This window comes from Amblyomma maculatum, chromosome 8 (genome assembly GCF_055883805.1).
Source record: "Amblyomma maculatum isolate TAMU_Amacu chromosome 8, ASM5588380v1, whole genome shotgun sequence".
Lineage (NCBI taxonomy): Eukaryota > Metazoa > Arthropoda > Arachnida > Ixodida > Ixodidae > Amblyomma > Amblyomma maculatum.
Window position 1 is genome coordinate 3,743,526 of NC_139351.1, and position 25,271 is coordinate 3,768,796.

The window sequence follows — 25,271 nt, forward strand, 5'->3', positions numbered from 1 at the left end:
CTATAGCCAATACTTTTTTATCTGAAACTTGAGAACACAATATTCAAATATCCTGAATAAACTTATTATCGCGATTTTTTTTCAATAGTTGCAACAACTGCTATTACAGCAGGCCGAGCCCGGGCCTTTAATTCTCCGCACAGGGCCGGGCTTGGTATCATAGGGCCCGGGCTGGGCTGAAAAGTTCGGCCCGTGCACACCTCTAGGGGTATGTCACTGTAACTCGTCATTCTGGCCCGGAGCTTTGGCACCCTGTCTGCTTGCGCCGTATGTACCAAATTACATTGAGCGCATCGCCTGGCTGTACCCCAGCCTGCCGGACCCGAAGCGATCTTGACGTTCCTCTGCCCGTGCACAAGACACAACATAGGAGAGATGATCCCACCGACCTGAGACGCCACCCACACGACCACACACAAGACCCGACTGACCTGACTGCCGAGATGCTGACCAGAAGGCCCCACCGACCCGACGACACCATATATGAGGGCATCCTCCCGCCCATATGCCATGCGGTGCGTGCCTGGGCTTCGGCTCTTGGCGACATGTGGTCCGAAAGCGTTCTGGACCACGATTCATTGGGGAACCATCATGACGGCAAGCCGTTGTCTTCTTCCTGATCCAATCATGCCCATCGTCATGCCATGGATCTTATTGACAAACTTGTCCACGAATGGGATGATCGCTTGGTGGCCCCGGGTAATGTTACGGACAAAGGAGCTAGCGCTTGCGCTAGGCCGGCCGCGATTCATTAAATCATCTGTCATCAGCTACCTTCTTTCTGTTCGCCCGTGTTCATCGGCTTGCCGCACTGTAACATTGTCAAACGACGAGTTTTGCAGCTTTGACTATTTGCAGCTTTGCTCTGCCATTATTTTGTAACTTCTAATGTCCTAGAGCCGTTGGCTATGAGGAACGCCGTGGTGAAGGACGCCAGAAATTTCGACTGACTGGGTTCAACTTACACAGACATAGCACAGTACATGGGCAACTTGCTTATCATGTCAATCTAAAGCGGCCGCCATGGCCGCGATCGAGCAAATTTTGCTCTATAATATATGGTTTGGTTTGTAAGGTTTAACGTCCCAAAGCGACTCAGGCTATGAGAGATGCCGTAGTGGAGGACTCCGAAAATTTTAATCACCTTGCATTCTATAATATATTCACACCCCGAGCGCATTGTAAGCAAACAAAAATAAATGCCTCAGTTTCAGAACAAGGTCTGTTCGAAGTGAGAATTTGCGATGTCTCTCTCTGGTAATCCATATTTGTGTGTGCTCATTCGTGACCTGAATAAATTCAAATGAGACTAATGAAAAACCAAACGAAGCCTTCACTTTATTTCTCCACAGCTTGCGGTCATGTTTCACATGGAATGGGGTGCTGAAAGCTCCTATCCCTAAACAGCAAATGAACAGCACAAAGGCGAGCACTGCCATCGCAACACAGCACCAGATTACTCTCGAAAATCAAATAAGTAAACATGAAGGTGGAGTTCCATTATAGCCCTGTATACATGAGCTCAACAGAGTCGGGTCGAGTAAGCCTGTCGAGTAAAAACCAGTTGTCGGGTTCATGTATACACAGTCTGGTCGAGTAAAATAGATGGCGGAGCCGGTCGCATTAACTCTCTTGTCTAGAAGCATGTAAACACTATCGAGTTGTTAGGAACTCTGAGATCAAAAAGCCTCTGAAGCGGCGAGGACCGTCAGCAAAGTTGAATGCTTTTTATTTTAGCCCTCCGCAACAATAAAAAATAATAATCGAAGCTCTCAATAGTAAAAGGCAACGGAATCAAATACGAGTAAAAAACTTGCACAATAACTTCGAATCTCGACACTATGCGCCGCTGCGATACTCGCTAGAAAGCGAGTTCATGTAGACACCAACCGGGTTGAGTAATGGTGACCTCGCTTACTCGACGCCGACTAGACCCGGTGCTGCCGAGTACATGTGTACAGGGCTTATGGTGCTGCAATCTTCAGAGTCCTGGACAAGGGACTAGCATCAATGGAACATGCCAAAGTGGCACCAGCAGATGTACCATACTTATTGGAGATCCACGCATAGTGCACCAGAAGCATTTTCTAGTGTGTGTGTGCAAAAATTGCTTCCAAATATTCACCAGTCAAGGGGAAAGAGCAGTGAAAAAGTCTGCTACACATTATGGATGTGACTACAAACGGCGAGCAAAGCATGGATGGATAGAAAAGCAGCTGGACACAGAGGAGGAGGCAACCACAGGCACTGCTGTTCCCGCTCCGGGTGTACCCATTCTTCGCGACGATTTATGAGCCCAAAGCTGTTCCTTGACTGAACCAGGAAGACATTGCCAGATGAAATGCCTAATTCTAACAGCGAACTTATCTGAAGTTGATACTTTTGCTCCCAACAGCACTGGCAACACTCAAGGAGGCTGCCTCCGAAATCACTCTCTGCATAAACAAGGAAATTGTCAGTCCCTTTGAGGTGTAGATTATCGAGGTTTGACTGCGCAGGCCTTTTGAAGCATTAGCTTTGCAGAGATAAAGAAATGGGGCAACATGATCATACAGAAGTCATAACAGACTTCCCATTTCCCGTCAGTCCTTGTAAGCAAGTGCTTTCCACGAAAGAAGAATCATGCTAACACTAGTGTAACACCCACTAGAATTTATTCACAAAAAGACAGCAGGAACGGGCATGTAGCCAGGAATTTCATTTTTTAGTGGCTCAATGTGGATTCCAGGAGGAAAAGGAATTGGCTCCGCCCTTGGAGACATACTGAACAGGGAGTTATATGGTGATCTATACAAACACACTTGTTTTACACTGGCTTTTGAAAGCTGCAACACTGAGGCCGCCCTCTCCTAAAGGCTCAGTGCTAAAGCAACACCAGAGACAGTCATCAGCAACCATGCTGACGGAAATGTGCTCACACCGTGCCAGCCATAAGACAAACTCAAACAAGAAACCAGTGGCAAGGCCATAATAGAAAGTCCACCATTGTTGCCTTAAAGAATGCATACAGTGCAACATCCAGCTCTTCGGTTTGTTCAGGTGGCAACCGAAATTGGTCAAAATTAAATGAAAACCTAAAAACGTGGTCCCTCGAGGGAATGAAGTTGACACTCGACATAAAGCTTGAACTTGCAAGTACTGGGTCAGGTCTCTGCTTCAGCATTGCAAAAGAAAAAAAAGAGACTTTTGCTCTGAGCAACGTCTTGGTGAAGATTTGTTGCAATAACCCATCTGGGATATCAAAACTGCACACAAAAATTCAAGCATACACAGCAAATATAAAACGGGAACAATATAGCCCATGGCAACTGGGTTTTGTACTATTATATCAGTTTCCTGACCAATAACAGCAGTGAATGAAATCAGCATCCAGACACTTGCATTAAACATGCCATGCGCATCAAAGTCCCGCTACTTACAATTTCGTCTTGTGAGTAGTGTTTTGTTCATGTGACAAGAAAAACATAAATGGAGGACTAAATTTTGCTACTGCGGAGGAACTAAGTGTGGTGGCCAGAGTTTCATTGGAATTTTGCCACCGGCAAATATATCAGTCGCTTGCCAACTGGCTGAGGCAGTGCAAGCAGATGCAAGTGCTCATCTGCGACACTAAACCAATGACGACTTTTTTTGACAATGAAGAGAATGTGACAGGAGCAACATGCTTGTAACTGCAGAACCCATTCTTTAGTTGTGCCCCAACATGGCTACATCGCTCTATCACTGGCGTAATGGTGTCATAACGCAAGCTTCTAATAACTGGACGTGCCCAAGCAATTCACTGACTCCCTAACATCCAAGGTGCACAGTATGTTAGGAAGATGCCTTAGGTACCGATTGCTACCAAAATACTGTTTAGAGAAAGAAATATCAACTGCAACCCGGCACTATAATCTGCAACACACCAAGAGAGAGGGCACATGTCAACTCTGGCTTCGGCAGAATTACTAAGTTATTCCAGATCACAGATCCTCACCTCCCACATACCTCATCAAGATACTGAGGTGTGCATCTCAACTAAAACGGGCTCATCTATCCACCAGGTCTACTTCTGGTTGGTTGATTTATGGACTTTAACGTCCCAAAGCGACTCGGGCTAAGAGGGACGCCGGAGTGGAGGGCTCGGAAAATTTCTACCACCTGGGATTCTTTAACATGCACTGGCATCGCACAGCACACGGGCACCTTGCCTTTTGTCTCCATCAAAAAGCTGCTGCTGTGGCTGGGATTCAATCCTGCACCCTTGGGCATAGCTGAAGGGCGCTCTAACCACTGTGCCACAATGGCGGGGCTTTTGTCTAAGCAGAAATACATATCCCAACACAGTTCCTTAAAACAATTTCATTATAACATTTTCATTTCATTTTAAGCTACCCTGTGCTTTCTTCTTTGCAATGCAATGGGGTGGTTTACGTAATAAGGGCAACATTCAGGTTTCAAGCACTTGTGCGGACAGTATGAGAGACTGCAACCAAGCATCCTGACTGCTTCCACTTTTTCAGCCAGCTGGTTATAATACGGACAGTGAGTACCAGTCATGTGCTCAACGCAATGTGCACAGCTGAAACATCCTCAGCGAAACATATCCCCAATTTAAAGGTGGGACAAACAGAGGAGACAACTGCGCTGCCTTGATGGTCGCAGTTGTCTGTTCTCGCCTTGCCCCAACCAGCCCTCTTTTAATTTCCTTCCCACCAGCAGAGCTGAAAATGTGTGGGCCGTGCACGTTTACACGTTTGCAACTAGGCTGCCTGAGTGCCACCCAAGCACGTGACAACCTTGAGGGTGGGGGCTCTGTTCTGTCATAAACCAACAAAACCTCATGGTTGCTACGTGTTTGGGCAGCAACCCGGGGTGGGATGAAGATGCCATTGCTTTGGTACAAGTCAGGCGAAGGACAGTGCAGCCCATCATGCCAGCACAGTCTGCACTGCCTGCTGAATGACGGAGCAGGCACGCTCAATGTCTTCGTTGGTAAGAGAGGCCGACACCGCAATGCGGATGCTCGCCTCCTTGGGGCAGCGCTCGCAGTCCTCCAGGTACCGGGCTCGGGTGAGTGCCACGCCTGCTTCCCAGGCCTGCAAGGACAAATAACTAGTTGGTTCTGTATAGTGTAGATGAAGTTAGCGCAAAAAATTTGACCAAAACATCATCAGGCGATTTTGTGGTCGGCGCGTTCACACCCCTCGCCGAACAGTGAACACACCGACCAAAAAATCGCCTTTGAGGAGGTGAGCGTACTTGATGTGGAGACCAACCCTTTCAAAAGACGTCACGTCAAGTTGTGGTTCATCCGGCTGACAGCTGCAGCAGTGAACAGAAAACCGGGGACACTACCCTCTGCGTACACAATTGGACTTCCACTTGTTGAGAAAGGGGAAGCGTAAGCCGCTGTCTGCTACTGCAGGCCTCTAACTTTAGTCGCCCCTGAGGAAGGGACCGAGTTGGTCCCGAAACGTCGGGTTCCAATAAATAATTTGGTTGGTGATAAGTGTTTCTCTTTAGTATGCCTGTACAGCGTCAATGTATTTAAGAAAACACATTTTTTCAAATACTAGTAAATTTCAGCGCAATATACCATACCTTTACAGAAAATTTCAGAGCGAGTGCAAAATGTGCAAATCACATTTTCACATTTCGAATAAAGCATAACAGAGTCCCGGGCAATGTCCTTACTTATTGACAGGACCACTTTATTATGAACCAGCGTGTCAAGCTTTTTCACTGACCTGAAAAGAAAACTGAAGCTGCATGTAATTCCCGCAGCAGTGTTTCTTACGCATTTCACCATGTAGTCAGAGCACTCCCTTCGCATCTCCCACAAAGGGAAGAAGCGGGGAGAAACCTATGTGAAACGGTTTTTCTATGCACCCCATTTTTAAACAAGGCTGTGTACTTAACACAGTGCACTGTTGCGCAAGTTGGTCATGCATGATAAGGAGTACTGCACACTAAGAGACAAACAGAACAAGCGCCGACTGGAGACCGATTTTTATTTGAAGAAACGCAGACCTTCTGGTTTGCTTTGGTTGATGAGGTTTAACGTCCCAAAGCGACTCAGGCTATGAGTAGTGGAAGGCTCTGGACATTTTGACCATCTAGGGTTCTTTAAAGGTTTTTCATCATTTTGAGTTTTCGATTGCATTATTCCTCGGTGTGTTTGACGCCAACACAAAAAATGCATTTCAAAATTCCAAGTAGAACTATTCTTACAAAGGAAAAACAGCGAATTGAAACAGTTGATGAAACGGTGACATCAGATACAGTATCGGAAAAACACTCACATGTGCATTGATTGGATGGTGGAAATAAAGTATGAAGATCATGAAGCAGTACATAAAATGTATGGATAGCCTAAAATTTAAAGATCACACAAGGAATGCACAGTAACGTGGGTATAAAGTTTGTGACGTCACAAACACAATGTTGCCTGCAGAAATCGTCTCATATGAAGCCAGGAAAACTAAACATTTTAAAATAGTGTTGCGCATGAAAGAACTGTCGCATGGCACCAAAATTTGGTGGAATGTGTCGAAAAACCTCAAAGTTGTCCTTTACTGTGCATTGATATTGCACAGCACATGAGCGCCTTGCTTTTCGCTTCCATCGAAAAGTGGTCGCTGCGGCCGGATTTCGATCCTGCGTCCTTGGGCACAGCAGTCGAGCGCCCTAACCACTGCATCACCACAGCAGGTGCACACCTTTTATAGTCTCAAGCTGTCTTATCACAAACTATACACAGTCTAAAAGCCTGAGGCCTCAAGACGCTACTGGGAAAGAATGAAGCTTTTTTACTTGCTTTATCATGACCAATTGGGAATTGATAAAACGCTTTACATTGAAACCGCTAACCCATGCACAACACGTTCCTATTACGCTAAAAAGGTTAAAGAATACCCCTGTAAAACCAATATTTTTAAAGAATCATTCTTTCCTAGAACGACTCACCCTACCTGCTGATGTTGTCCAACGCACAAGTGTACCTTCATTTTGTCACGCGCTGTCCTGAATATTTGAGCGCATTTGTTGCATTGTACTCAAATCGTGGCGTCGGGTTGGATAGCATTTGAGCGTTTTTGTTGCAACACGTTTTGCTTTACATTCTTTTTTCTATTTCTCAATTTGCCAGTCTAGCATTGACTTGTATTTATGATGATTAGTTACGCTTCCATGTATTTATTTTTTTTATTCTCTTCTCTGATACTATGTATGCATTGTATGCCTGCTCCTGCCTAAAACCTGACACTGAGGCTGGCAGTATATTTCTAAATAAATAAAAAATCCAAATACAGTTTGATCGATGGGTTGCTTATTTTTCAGGAAGATCGCCTCGGCCAGCTCAAGTGCCACCTGGTCATAGCTCCTCCTCAAAACTAACAGATTCTGCTGTTTACAGAACATGTATTTGGGAGCCTATCAAATCGAGATAGACAGCAATGTAAGAAATCATTTGTGCTGGTCTTATTCAGGCAAGCCTCCTGCGTTGTGAAATCCATTCATGGGCACCAGTGCAGTGACTACAGCTTGAGCAGCTGTCATGCGATGCTTTGAAGACTTCTAATATTTTCATGTGCTCTTTTCTGTACGAGAATCATTTTTACGCTGGTAGCGGTGAACGCAATATGTGTTGAGTCGGAGTTTTCTTCGCCTAGCAGACGATGCGCTCCCTACACTAACTTTTTTGGCAACAGTAACTCAGTGTTGCCTTCATGCCGCCTTCTGATTGCACTGCTTCCATAGTTTCAGTAATTTAATGTGCCCCCTCAAGTGTTGATGAGCTGATTTCGCAAGGACAAGAGCAGCAGTCAGCTCAGATTCATGCCAAGGAAGTCATCAAGAGAGCTTGCTGCCTCCCAGCATGCGGCATGGGCATTGCAGACCCTACACAGGGCTGCTACAGATCTGGGAACCACGCTTGTGGCTGCTCATACCTGCTGCTTCTGCATACATATGTGGCACCTAGGAAATGCCCATGGTATCTGGGCCTTGGCTGCCACTTCCAAAGGAGCTATTTTGAACTACAACCACATGAAGTTCCGAATTTACACGCAAAAAATGCGACCACGAAGATACATTAATGGGGGAGTTCCAAAGCCTGAAAAAAAAAGGGGGGGGGGAAGAACAAAATCAGGGGGGACAAGAAGTGCCACCTTTAAGGGTATGACACCGGTATCGGCTTCAACTGGCCAGCTCCGCTTGCTTGCAGATCCTTGTTCACGCACTTTTCTATTTTTCACTCACTAATATTTGCCTCTGTTATTACAAACATACTCAATAGCACACTCGAACATACTCAATGGCCGTATGAATGTGCCTGCATGGCCGCATGTCTAATTTGGGGTTCTGAAAGGGGCTCCCTGAATTGGCAGCAGCCTAGAAGTCACGTGAATGCAATGGTCCTGGCAGGCTGATTTTCACCCATCCATGTGAAATGAGAGGCCACAGTTGGCCGCTCCTGCTAAATGTAACGTCAGGCAACCTAAGTACAATCAGCATGCGGCCATGTAAGCTACCAGAAAAATCACGAGCATGGCACTGGCAGCTAGTAGCTGCCAGCACTATGCTCGTGATTCTACACTTACACTAAAAATGACTACGTCAAATTTTCTGCTGAATGGGGGCCTTTAACACAATTGCATTCATATTGTCATACGCTATCCAGCAACTGAAGTGAAAGAAGTGGAAGCGACGGGGTGGTTGGAAGAGGAGGCGGACCAAGTGCGAAGGGCGTTGGCCTATCTGCCGGTTCTACCCGAGTCCATCCCCCATCATCTGCGAATAAGCGCATCCCATCCGTAACAACATTTGGTGAAGTCGGCTGCGTATGGCATCCTGGAGCTGCTGGCCGCTCGTTGTAGCTGCCGTTTACCTGCTTTGCCACCTCTCCAGTCAGAAACCAACGTCATGTCAACTCAAGAGGCTTAGAAACAAGCTTCAGAACAACCCAGGTCTTGGCCAGCCCATTGGGAACCCCGCACGTTTACAGGTGAATCTGATGACGAAATTGAAGACTGGCTAGCCCACTACCAATGAGTCAGCAAGTACAATTGTTGGGATCCGACTCCTCAGCTCGGTAACACTGTCTTCTTCCTCGCCGGTACCGCCCTCCTCAGGTTTGAGAATCACAAGGACACACTTACCACTTGGACCCGGTTGACAGACGAACTCTCCAAGTGCTTCGGTGAAACTTCAGCCAAGAAAAAGAGAGCCGAGCAGATCCTTGCCCAAAGAGCTCAGGTTCCAGGTGAGACATATACGAAATACTTTAAGGAAGTGCCCAGACTTTGCTGCCTTTACAACAGAAACATGTCTGAAGAGGACAAGCAGGGTCACCTCTTGAAAGGAATTACCGAAGATGTTTGCAACTTTCTCATCACGAAAGAGAACCTTGCCTCTATAGTCGACGTGATGAAGCAGTGTAGTGCGTTTGAGGCACTCAAGTCACGCGTTTGAGGCACTCAAGTCACGACGAATTTCCCCAAAATTTGGTTGGCTAACCAACGTCATAACTGTCGCCAGCATCGACCTTCCTGCTTCTGAAGACATCGCCTCAATGGTTTGGCGGATCTTGGGTGAAGAGTTGACCTCTCAGTGACAAGGTGCAGCCCATGATAAAGCGTACCAGGCATGCTAGTTGCTTGAGCTACATATGGAACAGCCTGCTCCCTGGGCTCAATGTACCAACAATGAGCGGTGCACTGGCCAGGGTGAACACGATCAGCCCCTTCTCAATTTTATGAACAGCGACATCAACCGGATCAGTATTTTTTACGAAGAATTTCCGCCTAAACTACCTCGACATACGGCCATTGAATGCTCTCGTTCGTCGCGGAGTCATCCCTCCTACTTTTACGGTAACCGAGAAGCGCCGGTCTATTACAGTAGCGGCCGCAGCAGGCACATCTCCCACTATTGCCAGTGTCATCGATCTGTGCATGCTTCCGCACAACGCCCATGATTTCAAGATGACGCCATGGTAGTTGCCTGCTCCTCTTCAGCAACTCTTTTTCCTGTACCGACCGCGCTGATTCTCCTGCCTCCGAGAGCAGCCTGTCTCCGCCTCCTATCCAGCCGTGATGTCACCGTCTCCTCGTAGCAGCTCCAGTCCGCTACACATGGTAAACTAGCTGGTGCGACCAATGCAGGTAAGGTCGCTGGCCGGTCAACTTCGCCCATACCACTTCCTATTGTCATGCTGAAGAACGAAGTCTGCGTACGTGTTAGCAATGTTTGTAGTACAGTGAAAGCTCGTTATTTCAAACCTCGATAATTCGAATTTTCAGATAATTTGAACTACACTACTTGGTGCGGCCAAGCTCCATAGAGATCTGTGTATAAAAAACCCCTTTAATTCGAACGCGAGTCGATTCCGCTAAGGATAATTCGAACTACGCGCCGCCGCGCCTGGGCGGCTTGGCGCACATCAAAGGGAAAAAAAAAAAAAAAAAGTAAAGAAGTAAAGAAACACCTCTGCAATTGGAAGGCATAATTAGAGGCTGCACACGTCCAAAATGGGGACAGAAGATGGAATCAGGTAAAACCATAGAAGAGTGGGTAAAACTTAAATGGGGCCATGACCGGCGCGGCGGCCGGCGGCGTTGGAGGGAGGGAACGGCGGCCGCAGCAAGGTCAGTGCATGGCCGCGGCGGCGACTGCCTGCTCTCTTCTGCACAACCTCCATAGCTCGCAACTAAATACTCGTTAATTCCAACCCTGTTAATTTGGAAATACGGATATAAGTACTGTCGCCGCGGCCCCAGCCAACGCCTTTGAAAGGCTATGATCTGGGACGGACACAATGGGTTAAACTTTATTTTTTGCAATAGCCATTCATCCTTTCACCCATTAGTTGTCAACGGAAGCACGCGAGTCAGCCGCGGTCATAACGCTAGCTTTTAGCACTGTTCGCTTCAAAAGCAGCTTGCTGATATCGCGCGTTCCGATGATTGGAGTGGCAGTAGACAGCGCCCGCCCCAGTCACCACTCATAGCATGATAAAATAAAGCGAACATACTGAAAAGGAGACTTGCACAATCAGACAAGCACTGGTACTCAGCCAAGTTCGCTTCCCCCCTGCTGGAGCTAAAGTCAAAAGATAAACACGACCGCAGCATCTTGGCGCACTGCCAAGAAACGTGTTGTGGACCATGACTGCGCGAAACAGAGGGACCCACTAACCCCTGAAGCTTTCATTTTTTTTTTTTTAGATTCCTAGGCACAAATCGGGGCTGGGTGGGTTCATTATGCGAGCGAGTTCGTTACGCGACTAAATACGGTACATTTACTGTAATACAAATGGTTCTTGTCAGTTTTTTCGAGGCCATTCGATAATTTGAACATCGGATAATTCGAACTTTTTTCCCCGGTCCTGTGAAGTTCGAATTAACGAGCTTTTACTGTACAACTGCCTTGGTGGGTACTGGTGCCACTGTGCCTGTGATGACACTTTCATTTAGAAATCGCTTCGGCCAGAAAGTTATGTTTGCAAGGAATTGAGCGACCACATTTTGCCGCGGTGGGGGCGAAAGTTTAACTCCTGGGCATTCCGGTTTAATTCCGGGCATTGACTTTTTGCGTGAGTGTGGCGCAACACTCCATATTGGAGCCGGTGAAATTTCCGTAACTTGCTGCCCCTTGATTAGGACTTGAGATGTTCAGATCTAGAAAGGATTCCACAGACACCATATTGAAGTGAGTAGTGTTATAATCATGACAGAATGCCTAGAGAATTGCTGCTTGGGTATCAGCAACAAACAAGTTGGCAAAGTTGTGTAAGATACTAACTACCAAGAAAGAAATTCCAAAAGATGTAAAGAAAAACACAAAAGCCATCATGGTCACATGCAAAAATAAGCGGCTATGCGTAGGATTCCACTGACATGCGGAAAAAAGTGTTGGTCAAACAGGCTGTCATTTAAATGGCAGAATCCGCAAGCACAGGAAAAACTCAGGAGCAGAAAGGGGATAGGAATCTTGTCATCCATTGGCAGGACTGCAGGTGCTACCAAAGAACTGAGGTAATAGGCTGAAACCGAGACCAAATAGCGACAAAAATCACTGAGGCAGCAAACATGCGTGAGCAGCACTTCCCCGCAAGCGAAGGAAAGGGTTACATAATAGGTCATGCAATGGGATGTTGGCTCACTTTTTGTGCATCTGCTGTGAATTAAAAAAAAATTTTGCATGAATAAAAATTCACTCGTCGGTTCAGAGTAATGTGTGGGTGTGTCTTGTTATACAGTCGAATCCGGATATATCGAACTCGAAGGGGATCGCGAAATAGTTCGATATATCGATAATTCGATATACAAAAATCTGCTTGTGACGGCACTTACGATGCCAAAAAACGATACTGCATGTGTCGCGTAATCAACCCACTCGCATAATGAACCCACCCTCCACTTTTGCACCCGAAATTTTGAAAAAAAAAAAAATGCATTAAGACCAGCTCGCTCACATGCAAGCGATTGAGCGATCTCAGCGACGAGCGGCAGCGACAGAGTGAAAAATTTCAAACTTGTTGGAACTGCGTCCCTCTTGCCGCTCGAGCCACCACGACAGCTCAATACAAGGTTTCTGCGTCGCTGCGACAGAAATCGCGAGCGTTTTTGCTAGCATGTGGATGGCGCGCGTCACTCCGTTTCGGTCGTCGCATCCACAGCTCATTTCTTAGCAGCGTGCCAAGATTCTGCGCAGCGATAACATCAGGGCGCGTTTATCTTTTTATAGCTCCTCCAGTGGGGGGGAGCGAACTTGGCAGAGTGCCCGTGATGGCTTGATTGCACAAGCCTGGTTCGATTTATCACGCCGCGCTTGGAACGGGCATCATGATCGCAGCAGCAGACCGCATGCTTCCGTTGATTCATACATGCAAAGATAAACGGCTCCCGCCAAAAAAAAAAGAAAAAAAAAAAAAAAAAAACCTCCCGCTTCTTAACGTTCGCAGCAGCCATATCTTACGCTACATCGCGCATACAGCACAATGATAAGAAAGGATGACTCTCGCAAAAAAAAAAAAAAGAAAGAAAAGAAAACAGAGAGAGCTGCCGCTTCTTAACGTTCGCAGGCGCCATAGCCACGTCAGCCGCCGCGGGCAGAGGGTTCGCAACACACGCTGGAGAAAGCGTCCGACGTCTGTCTGAAAACGGGCTGAGCTGGCTTGGCGCATGCGTAGCGCATGCTGAAGGAGAGAGATAGCTCGGCAAAAGAATGGGCAGACCCACGCACATGGCTTGCAAACGTCATGTGTTGGCGCACGGGAAACGATAACTGCAGATGTGCGCGCCTTCGGGGAATGGGCGCGGCGCTGTCCAAAACTGTCCCCTCTCATTCCTCCTGCGCGTGGCTTGAAAACGTCACGCGGCAAACGGCCAAGGGTGATGCGATCGTCTTTGGGGAAGGCACACTTTCCAGTGCGTGGTGCGGAGTTCGATATATCGAACGACCGGTGAAATTGAGTTCAAATATGACGCGGCTTTCCTATACTTTTACATGGGATTTTCAAGGGGATATTCCGCGAGTTCGATATAACCAAAATTCGATATATCCGGGTTCGATATAACCGGGTTCGACTGTACCATGCTCTGTAGCGCTGTTTTAAAATAATGCCGAACAAGCCACCCTGCTTAAAAAAAGAAGAAAAATATAACAATGATGCTCAGTAGAAAAGGAAAGCAAACAAAACCTGTCTTGCAGAAACACTGCATTTCCTGACCACTTTTGGCTTTGTTTCCAGTGATGGTGTCAGAATGCGGTGACCTATCTGATCCACCGACGACCCTTTCAAATTTTTCCATTCCATTGAAAAATATTTTTCCAGCCTACAATTAAGCTTCAAGAAAGATAATGCATCTGTTTTCTTGTGGAAGAAGTCATCTTCCACAGGGACACTGCAAAATGGTGTAACCCCAACACTGAAATGCAGGTTGTTCTTGAAATCACGACAGAAAATTTATATTGTTACTGGTGACAGGATCTGTCTGCAGAAAAACAGCGGATGAAGTGCTGAACCTCTGAGTGCTTTAAATATTGCTCAATAATGGCCGCGTTTCACTGTGTTCACTACATAGCATGAAGAATTCATCACGTACGACACAAAATTCCACTGCAGTAGTGAAGCACCAGCAAAGTGGATTTCTTAGAAAATGCTATGAATTTAGGCCCCTAAAATTGTCTTTTCACACAACAAGAGGGTCACACATGTGCAATAAGAAACAACAGGGTACCATGCATATGACAACAGGCAGTCAGCTTTGTCTCAGTCTTGGCTTTCATTGACACCTAGTGCTTTGTCCAAATTGCAATTCCTTAACACCCCTCGTGCTGACAGGCATACCTACTGCCACCTTGCCCTGCAGCTTGGCATCACTCCCAGTGGATTGGAACATTTAGAACATTTTAGAATGAGAAGCAGATATATACAAGGTTAGTACAGATTCAAAACGGGCAAATTTAAGGATATTCAAGGAATTTCAAGGCACACTTGGAGTATATTCAAGGATTCAACACAATGCTACAAGAAGCAGTTTTCAATATCAGGTACCAATTTTACTGAACAATATCAAAAAAGATACATTTCAAAGAACAGCTTGTATTGCACTAAGCCAACATAATAAAGCCAGTATTGCACTAAGCCACTATAATTAAAAAAAGTTCCGTTTTGAAAAACACCCTGCAATGCATTGCACCAATGTCGAAGGGCAATCCATTCTGCAAAACTGCTAATGGCAACTTCAGGGGAGATCCTGCCACTTTTCTTGAATCTTCTCGTTAAGGCTACACAGTTTCTCAGTCTTGCTTCGTGCAGCCTTCCTCAGACTATTAAATCTGACAATGTACTTCAGATCATTAGCTGCCTCTGCCTTTTCAGCATACGTATCTGCTGAAGCCTGGAGGTCAGCTATTGTTGCCTCGAGTTTCTTTTTCTTTTTTTTCATTGCGTCGATCTCGTCAATGCAGCGCCTCTTTGATTCTCTGACATCATCACACTGCTTCTTTTTTACTGCCTCCAGGTGTGCAGCATACTGTTGCCGGGCGGCTGATACAGCAGTCCTTAGGTCTTTCGTAATAGGGATGTTAAGAACGCCCCCTGCCTTGTCCACAGCGTCGCATACAATACATTACGAAATATACGAGAGGTCCTAAGGTTTTCTACGACAACCTGGCGGTTCACAATAAACCCTCGCTCCACAGTGGCCTGCCAGTGGCTGAGCACAAGCAAAAGCTTGACAACTTTCCAGAGTTCCCCATATGATGAATTAAACTTCATCAGCTCAGACAAGAACTCGTCCAACCTGTTTACATTCTTCTCAAACATTTGCAGGTTATGCATCCCTTCCAGCAGGAACTCAGTGTACACTCTTCATATGGCTCTTTAACGCTGACTCTCCCATGAAGGTGATATAGAAGGTCTTGCTGCAAGGCTTGCATTTTGCGCGGTGTTCACTCGTCGTATCTGGTGCAATCCAGTCTTTGTAAGCGTCATATTGAAGCCACGCGCCTTGAAATTTGCATTTCCCAGGCATTTTCTTTGCAGTCGGATGCTTCAGCCGCAACAAGCCGGATGCAGAACCGAAGTAAAAATGCAATGCCATCAACCACCATAACAAAGCGCCAAAATCGAATTGGATTGCATCGGTTCAAGTTGGCTTCAGAGCTCCAATGTGGCTAACCGGCGCGCAACGTTTGCTATTTTAGCACAAACTGACTTTTTATGCCTGAGACGCAGATACTGAAACACAATATTGAAAATACAAATATTTTGTATTTTCACCGCGTTTAACCGCGTTTTGCATGCGCTAGGAATTCAAAGATTTTCAAGGAGCAGCAAAAATTTCAGGATATTCAAGGGCCTTGAAAACGAAATTTTCAAATTCAAAGGTTTTCAAGGTTTTCAAGGACCTGTGCACACCCTGTATAATATAAATATATATATATACATTTATATGAAAAAAAATAAAGCTGTGTGTAGTTCTTCAAAGGGACCACATTCAGCAAGGCAAGAGCATGAGTAGTTTAAGTGGTACAGAAAAACACGAACACAGATGGATGAAGCGTGAGACTTCATCAGTACCATGTACACTCAGGTCTACTTTTCCCACACCACTGTCCACCTATGCGCACCTTTTGTACCACCTGCTCGATGAGTTGGCCATCTTCCTGGAGCCGCTCGCCAGCCAGGTAGAGGTGCTTCACAGGAGACACAGGGTCCCCGCCAATGCGCAGCTCGGGTATCCTGAGACAACAGCATTGAAAAACCACATTATGCCCCTCCCCTACTCTGTCGCCCTCTGAAGGATCATCTGCACTGCCCAGAGAAAAACAAGCTTGCGAGCTGCCACCCCGCGTCCGAGCTGGAAGTGGCCTGGTTTACACCAATCTTTCACTTCGTGGGAGTGCAGATGACATTGCTCATGCAGATATCAGCCAGGTTTAGCTCTTATTTTTGCACAGAAATAAAATTTTTCCTACCGATAGATTATTTTTCATCTTTACGAATCTTTAGCTATATCCGCTGAGACATCCTTTATTACTTTGCTAAAACCATATCGAAATAGTATTGAAAATGTAAGAATGGGAATGGGAAATTGAAATCCCATTGTTATAACCACTATTTTGCTATAAGTGGCTTCACTTTAACCAGGCTGGACAGTCTGGACTGTATTATGCGGGTCCGTATTATATGTGGGTTTTTATGGCATTTGAATTTAAAATTTATATGAATTTGAATACCGTATACACGCGTGTAATGGCCGCACTTTTTTTTTCCCGAGATTGGGGTGAAAATCAGGGGTTGCAGCGATTACATGAGAAAAAAAACAGCGAAAAAAATTATTTGCTGTAGTACCTGCCTTTATTATTGTCAAAAAACTCCTCGTCCTCCTCCGCTAAACTCATCGGGATTTCAGGCTCGTCCCGTGTCCAAAATATCACTCCTCGCCGTCGTCCAGCCGCTCTTTTTCCTTCTTCTTTCGCGTAGTGAATCACTTTCAGCTTAAAGTGAGCGGTATAACTAACATATTTTCCCATTGAGGAAAAAGAAAATCTTCAGCTCACGAGCGCAGAACAAATCAGGGCAGCGATGCGTTCCGATTGCGAGATTGCACGTGATATGCTTCGGGCGATCGAGGAAATGGCTGTAGAACGGAGGAGCGAACAGACTTGGATTGGATTGAATTGGATTTGCTGGCCTCACCCTTTGTAACGGGCGGGCATCGCTGCGGCTAGGAGCGCCCCCTTTGTAACGGAGGTGGTGGCCGCTGCCCCTATGCTCGACGTTTTTTTTCCACAAATATTTTGTTCTTAATTCTTATTGGCAATTCTACTTCTAACCTTACGCTTCATTTTGGCTTTCACTTGATTTTTGGGCCCCACCTGGCGACAGTAACCACAAAACGTTCCGTATTTCTTGCACCGCACAGTAGACGGCACTGCCCAACTTCCTGAAACCCATGGTGCGGCTTTTACTCGGGAAATTTTTTAAAAGTTTTTTTTCCCAATTTTCTTTCTAAAGTTCGGGGTGCGGCCATTACATGCGTGCGGCCATTACACGCGTGTATACGGTATATCTGAACTACTGAATTTGAACAGGATACATTGTTGGGCGAGTTGGTTCATGACAAAGCGAAGGTATGAGCGCAAAAAGACTATCACGAGAGAAGAGGAGACAGGACGGGACAAGCACACATTCAACGACTACTGAATCTGATACTGAGCTGAATCCGTCAAGAAAAAGGCAATTCATTTTATCTACCGCCGCTATGACAAAGAACACACACAAAAAAAGATTACACAGCGCTGAAAAATACAAACTCACAAATAGACACAGACAGAACAGGCCAACTAGCCTAGCAATTGGTTGTACTTGTCCACAACAGAATTTTTCACCCTTGTCTGATCTCAAGGCACTGTCTCTAACCCCACTTTTAACACGCTCATAGAGCGAGTGCCTCAAGTTCTTCTACACGTCCATTAAAGGGACACTAAAGATACCCAAATATGCTATCAAAATCTAATAAACGGCATTTGGTAACACTGTTGCCGCATATCCGGCAGCAAAGAATCGAATTATTGCTAAGATATTGTGATAAGAAGTTGGTTGTTTTTTTTTTTTGTTCCTGCCGGTCGAATTCAAACTGTTTTCTCCTACTACGTAGTAGGGTAGTATAACACACACATGACACAAGAGGAGACTCCGTGATTGCTGGTGCGCGGGGAGCGGAGAATACTTCGCAGGTGCATGCCGAGTCATGATCATTTGAGACGCACTTAGGGTAGGCGCATCTGCTGCTCCGAGCTTGTATCTCAGGCGCCGCAGGCCCAAGCCGAACTGTCCGAGCACACACGAAGTGCCTGAGCCGGAACATAACCGAAACTGAAGTGGATGCCTGTAGCACCGTGTCAGCTGAGAGACCAGCAGCATCTACCGACAAGCGAACGAAATGAGTATATTTTTATATTTGCCTTGCAACATTTACGTTGTCTTTTCGTCGTCGTTTACGTGTGATAAAAGCTTGTTATCATATTCGAGACAAAACCGACTACCACATTCAAACAGTCAACTTAATTCGCATTTGTCAGCCTCCTGGATCCCTTGCGCGTCACGTGATTTGTTGCTGCGCGCCTCGGCCATTTCAGCTGTGGCGGTGATACCTGTATTCCTGTTCTTCCTCTTTACTACCTCGTAACAGCTCTGTTTTCAGTAAGAGTGGCTTTTTTGTAACCAGGAAATGGCATTCTATAGATGCAAGCCCACTTCATTTTTCTCTTTAGTGTCCTTTTAACTCGCCGCACTCCTGTAAAAAATTTCTACATTTTATGCACACAGTGACATACATAAAAACAGCTTCTTCCCATGTACCACCAAACGCTGGAACTCTGTCTGGCGAAATTCGTTCACTTCCATTTCCTTAATTTTTGGCTGCCACTGAGTGTCACTGACACCCAAGTTTTGTTCATTTTATATTTTATCTTGTATGTATGCTTCCATAAACTATCCTATATCCCCACTACTGCAATAGTCCCTGGGGACTGCAGTATGCACAAAATGTAAGTGCTGGCAATGATGAAAGACAGCTGCAAATGCTTTCCCATCTCCAGAAGTACTGCTATTCACCTTGAGCTATTTGGCAATACTGCTCTACTGTGTCATCTGTATTTCAAAAAAGATCGTGAACTTTCACTTTCACTTCTAGTAAAGAACATGCTACAGCTCCCACATTCCAAACCCAGCACAGCCTTTGAGTGGCCCAAGGAAATGACATCCCTGGCACCCAGGTGCCATGTTGGCCCGACAGCAACACACCAAGTTATGTCACATCGCCCCCAGAGAAATTTTGGAGAAAGATCAGACTCGTATCATACTAGAACAATGTAGTGTTTAACGTGAATGGTATGGCAGCTCATAAAAGCAAGGAAATAGCTAGCCTTTTTAAAGCACACTTCATGTCTGTATTTAATCAAGATAATGGCAGTTCACCTTGTTATAATGACATATGCCTACCTCCTAAACCTGATGCTTAGGTAACTGTAGAGGGCATCCTCCCTACGCTTCTCAACCTTTCCATACAACAATCTTCTGGTCCAGATGATATCCAAAATTAAGTAATATAGGCAATATGAAATGGTTCTACTCAATTTGAGAACGCAGAGAGCTATGGAATGAAAAATGGTAGGTGTAACATTAAGAGATAGGAAGCGTGCAGAGTGGGTCAGAGAAAAGACTCAAGTTAATGACACTGTAGCAAAACTCATGGGCAGGACATGCAGTGACGAAGAGAGGATAACCGATGGTCAAAAAGGGTAACAAATTTCATTCCAAGAAAAGAAAAGCGTAGCAGGGGGAGGCAGAAAGTTAGGTGGGCGTAAGTTTGCAGGGGTCAACTGGATGCAGCTAGCACAGGACCGGGCTAATTGGAGGAATGTAGGAGAGGCCTTCACCCTGCAGTGTGTATAGTTGGGCTGATGATGATGCACAATGGGTGTCGAAATATTTACATGTTTTGTATGTGCAATCCTTGCGCCTTTGTCAGGTGCAGAATGATTAGGGGACCGCCAGTCAAGTCACTCCATAAAGCAGGAAATACCGTAAAAACCCATGTATAATATGAACTTGCATAAAATACAAGGTGTAATTTCAGGATAGCAAAAATGGAAGAAAAAAGGAATTTTTCATCCGCATATAACGTGACCGAAGAAAGATCACTAAAAGTATTTGTTTGCACTACATTTCGCGGTTACCACACAAGGCGTACACGCTTTGTGCTTCCGCATCCAACGCCACCAAGCACCAGGTGCCGAATAGTGCCCCGAACCTTCATATGCCAGTGCTGGTTTGCTCCCCTTCTCGTGCCGATATGCTTGGCGTGAGGAGAAAGGCAGCTCACATTCGACCCGGCAGTCGCGGATGCCACAAGGTCCTCCGATTGTTCTAAAACCAGTAGGCCGCTTCCAGCTCAGACGCAGGATGGCAGCGCACAAGCTGTGGGCTAGCATGCACTGTGCTCGCACCCCTTCATGTCTAGCACCTCGCGCAGGTGTGGGAAGTATGCGCCTAGGAAATGTTCTTGGATTCAGGGTTTTTGCGATTGCCATCGTCCAACGTATCATCAGCCAAGAGTCCCTTGCTAAAGGCATCTCCCTCTTCAGTACTGCTAAAAGCATTCGGTATCCCGCGTTTCTCAGAGGCACGGCCAATGTGCTCCTTGGGAATGCTAGACAGGCGTCTGCGATTCGGACGAAGGATGTGGTCCGCATGGCTGGAGAGGCCCATGAGAGACCAGCATGCTGAGTGATTGCGATCACTCCTCCTTCCAGTCGCATGTGCGTCACGGGCACCATGGTTGCAAGGACTGCGGAGTCAGCATGGTGAAACTGAAACCTTCAAAACAGCCAGCCAACGCAACTGCAAGATAGCGCCTCCTCTGGTTGGAAGCCTGAGGTTGATAGTGCTGAATAATAATGAGGCCAGGGCTGAGAATTTAAGCTGAAGTTTGTTTGGATCTGCATATAATACAAGGCAGAAATCTCAAATGATAAAATCAGGGAGAAAAAAAATCTCGTATTATATGTGGGTTTTACTTTAAGCAAACATTCTGAACTACTGACCCATTTCATTAACGTCCCCTGCTTGTAGAGCCATGGAGCACATAACTTGGTATTCCTTGAGGAACATCACTTTCTAACAACCCACCAGCATGCATTTTGGAAAGGCTACTCAATTGGTTCAAAGAGCATACGATTTTGAAAATGCTATAAACAATGGCAAGCAGACAGACTCCATATATGCAGACTTTTCTGAAGCTTTTGATAAAGTCGCTGATTATAAACTAATAGCATAAACGAAATCCTTAAAGGGACACTGCAGCACTTTTTGCAAAACTTGGGCTTTCAGCAGAAAGCCATAGTTTTTTATGCTGCGAACTCGAATATCAGATTAAAATTAGGCAGAAGAAAACAGAAATAGCCTTTTTTCAGAAGAAATATGCAGCCCGCGCGACGGGGCTCACCGCGGGTCGCACCGCTGCCCGTGATTGGCCAAGACGTTGCGCGACGACAATCTGAGGACTGGGGAAGCTGCCGATGCGGCTCCTTCGCTGTGCTGGGTTGATCGCAGTTCTCTGCGGCTTTGTGAATGTCATCATAGCATGCCATTTCCACATGGATGACCATCGGGATTTTTACCACATGTATCCGTACCAGATACGCCCACAAACAATGCAGCACTTCCATTGTGGGGAGCGTAGATTTGTCATGAAAACTTGCTTTGGTTACAGTGAGGCATTTTGAAAAGTAGTGTGTGTCATTATTAGCAGAAACTACTGGCCCTCAGCGAAACATCAGCTCGCATTATCCTGGGAAGGAAGGGCAGCGAACAATGCCCTAGCCGACTACCTCCGTCTCAGGCCTCTCGCCCCGCCCGAAAAGTCATTGTTGTGAAACATGAACCCAAAGCTTGGTGTACCAAATCCTGCTTTGAATGCCAGTCGTGGTGCCTTGGGGAAACGAAGAATTTTATAGAAAGGGTGCAGCAGTACACAGCTGCCACCAGACAAATGAACAATAAGCAAAGCGCGGTTGCGGAGCTCTGCAATGCATACGAGGCATTGACGGGGCCATTATGCTGGAGACCAAGTCAAATGCGCGCAGAATGCTGCTTGAGTCATACGACATTTAGCAGACGTTAAAAGCCTTTCCTTTTTATCGTACTGTCACAATACACGTTTAGTGAATTGACGGCTGACGTATGTTGAAAGCCAAGCTGCAGCTCCTGCGCACCCGTACCTTCATGAGAAAACCATGTTCCAAAATGTGTTTTCTTACAAGAGCGTCGTTTTCATTTCCAACTGAAAGGGACACTAAAAACACCCAAAGATGCTATGAAAATCTAATAAACTACATTAGCAAAAAATTGAATTGCCGAGATATTGCGATAAGAAGTTGAGGTATTTTTCTTGTTCCCGCCGGTCGAATTCAAACTGTTTCCTCCGACTACATAGTCGGAGTAGAGTGACGCACACTATGCCTGTCACGTCCACAAGAATGACACGACAAGTCAGCTGTTCCAGTGCTGGCGCCCGACTGTCTTGGCCGGCCGCAACACATTTATTAATAGCTGTTTAACAAGCGCCCCCTGCCGGATTGGCAGGTTGTCAGTATACAACTTCCCTCCCCTCTTTACAGGAAAGGGACATGCACAAAAAAAGTTCATGAACAGAACGAACCACAACAAAAAAAGTCTATGGCGAATATCGCACCACAGCTCTCCGGGTTTGGCTGCTGCGACGAAGGGGTGTCCGCTGCGTTGGCTGCATTGTTCCGGTACACCCCAAGGCGCCAGCTTCCGCACAGGAAGACTCATGCGGTGAGTTCGCATTCTTCTCAGAATGGCCTGAGGCGATGTCTCCAGTAGCAGTAGCAGTCGTAGTGTCAGGTGACAGCACATCCTCTTCCCCAGCAACGACGTTGTCAGCCAAAGTGCTCGGGAAAACCGCGTGCGGTGCTGCTCGTACATGATCGCGGTGCCTCGTCCACACGCGGCCACTGGAAGTCTCACCACTGCTGCAAACCCTTCGTCCGACTCCACCGCCGCTGGCACCCAACTCTGCCCAGGTCGGAAATTCTGCACGAATACCTGTTTTCCTGGCTCCAGGTTAGTCACCCTAACTGACATCCGGTTCCTGCGAACATTTTCGTGTAGCTGCTTCACCATGACTGCCTTCCGGAGATCCGGTCGAAATAAGTCAAGGGCTGTTTTCAGCTTCCTGCCCAGTAACAGCTCAGCAGGACAGCATCCAGTTACCTCGTGCGGTGTGGTCCTATATGTTAGCAGGATTCTAGCTAGCTGTGTACGAATATCTCCCAATCCGGCCTCCTTCAGTTTCTGCTTGATGGTCTGCACGCCCCTCTCCGCTGCGCCGTTGGACGCTGGGTGGTACGGTGGCACCAGTACCTGTTGAATGCCGTTCTTCTGTAAAAATACCTTGAACTCCTCACACGCAAACGCCGGGCTGTTGTCAGACACGACGACATCTGGCAAGCCCTGACCTGCAAAAATCTGTCTCAGACTCTGGACGGAGTCGTCACCGGATGGACCTCTATCCATTTCGAAAATGCGCCCACCACAATGAACAAATACACATTCCGCACCGGACCGGCGAAATCCACATGCAAACGAGACCACGGCCTCTCAGGGAACGGCCATGGCCTAACAGGCGCTGGCTTAGGCATCCGCTGGTTCTCCTGACAAACCCGGCATGTCTGGACCGCTGCTGTAATGTCTCTATTCAGTCCCGGCCACCAAACATGACTGCGGGCAACAGCTTTCATTTTTGAGATCCCGAGATGACTTTCGTGTAGAAGATGCAGTACTTCAGCCTGTAGCGATGCAGGAATCACCACTCTGTTCCCTAATAAAATGCAGTTACTCTGGACGCTCAATTCTGGGAACCTAGCTTCAAATGCTTTCCAAGGCTCTCCCAAGGGAGGCCCTCTACCCGTCCACAAAACTTCTCGCAATAGGGAACCAAAGCTGGAGTTTGCTCCGCGACGCCAGCGCTCGGTTTCCAGCGGAGCGGAGAGGAACTACAAAACCTACGCGCATCCGCGCCCGCGCTGCACGTGGCTGTCTGCGGAGTCTGCGCAGCCCGCTCGCTCGGGAGCGCGTGCTACGTTCAGCCGCGCGTGCACGCGGAGCGGGAGAAGGAGAGTGAGGACGAGGGGGGTTGGTGGCGCGTTCTCGCGCGCAAAGCCGGCGCTCTTTGCCAGTGGGATTTCTTAATTTTGCTTTTTTCTGTGCCCCGGCTGACATAGAGGCTGGCTGGAGGCATGTTTTTTATCGGTGCTTTTGAAAGCAAGAAATTATGATTAATTGATCGCCAGACATTGTTTTCAAAGAGCGCTTGTTGGCAGGCTCAGACAAAAAAAAAAAAAACATGAACGCGAATTCGGTACTCGAAGGCAGAGGCAAGCGACAGGTATTTTGAAGGACTTGAGGCGGCACCTCTTGATGCCTCTGTCCATGTTCACAGAATGAAGGGTCCAGCCTTCGAGTGCTCCTTCCTTTCCCTTTGTGACTGGTCACTTGAAAGGGGCCTATTCAGCTCTTTGGGGACAAACGTTTTAGGCAGTGCTGCCGGCGCCGTGGGGCCTGTTTTCGGCGCGTTTAGGATGCGTTCCCTACAAAGGCACAAAGCATGCCGCCTTACCCTTTGGTTCCTGCCGACACTGGCCAGGGGAAGTTCACTGCTGCGGCGCTGCCATCCGAAATCAATGACCTAGCTACCGTTAACGATGAGGGGTTTTTTAACGACCTGGGTCATTCCCCAGAAGCCGAGGCATGCCATTTTTGCGGCAGTTTCCTCTCCACGAGACGAACAGCGAGGAAATGTCTGACGACTTTCCATGCAGACGGGGACATCTCTCCACGGAAATCTTTGTCTTCTTAATTCCACTGTTACGCTGCGCAATTCCTAGTTCAGTTATCTCCTATAGCGAACGCACAGTTTTGAGCTCCCGAAGCAGGATCGCGTATGAGGATAGGATGATTGACGTAAAGTGATCGCATTAATGACGAATATCTGTTTCTTGAGGCCGACCCGGTTCCACGATGGCTGCTTCAGCACCGCCAGTTAGAGAAGTACGACACCCGAACGGTACGAGAGATCCCCCCCCCCCCCCCCCCCGAAAAAAAAAAGAAAAAAAGGAAGGCCCACAACCATCCCATTACCGTTTCCACACAAGCTTCGCGAAAAAAGTGCGCCGTCATTATTTTC

The 25,271-nt window shown here is 46.8% G+C and overlaps 1 protein-coding gene across 1 annotated transcript in view; it reads right to left on the reverse strand.

Annotated features, from left to right (window-relative positions):
• Positions 1 to 1,313: 1,313 nt before the first annotated feature.
• Spt-I (serine palmitoyltransferase subunit I) overlaps positions 1,314 to 25,271 on the reverse strand; it is a 103,843-nt gene continuing 79,885 nt past the window's right edge. The window contains exons 11-12 of the mRNA XM_084576057.1: positions 16,123 to 16,234; positions 1,314 to 5,078 (exon numbers count right to left, since the gene is read on the reverse strand). Of these exons, the coding sequence (XP_084432183.1) occupies positions 4,911 to 5,078; positions 16,123 to 16,234 (280 nt within the window). The 3' untranslated portion in view covers positions 1,314 to 4,910. The remainder of the gene's footprint in view (positions 5,079 to 16,122; positions 16,235 to 25,271) is intronic.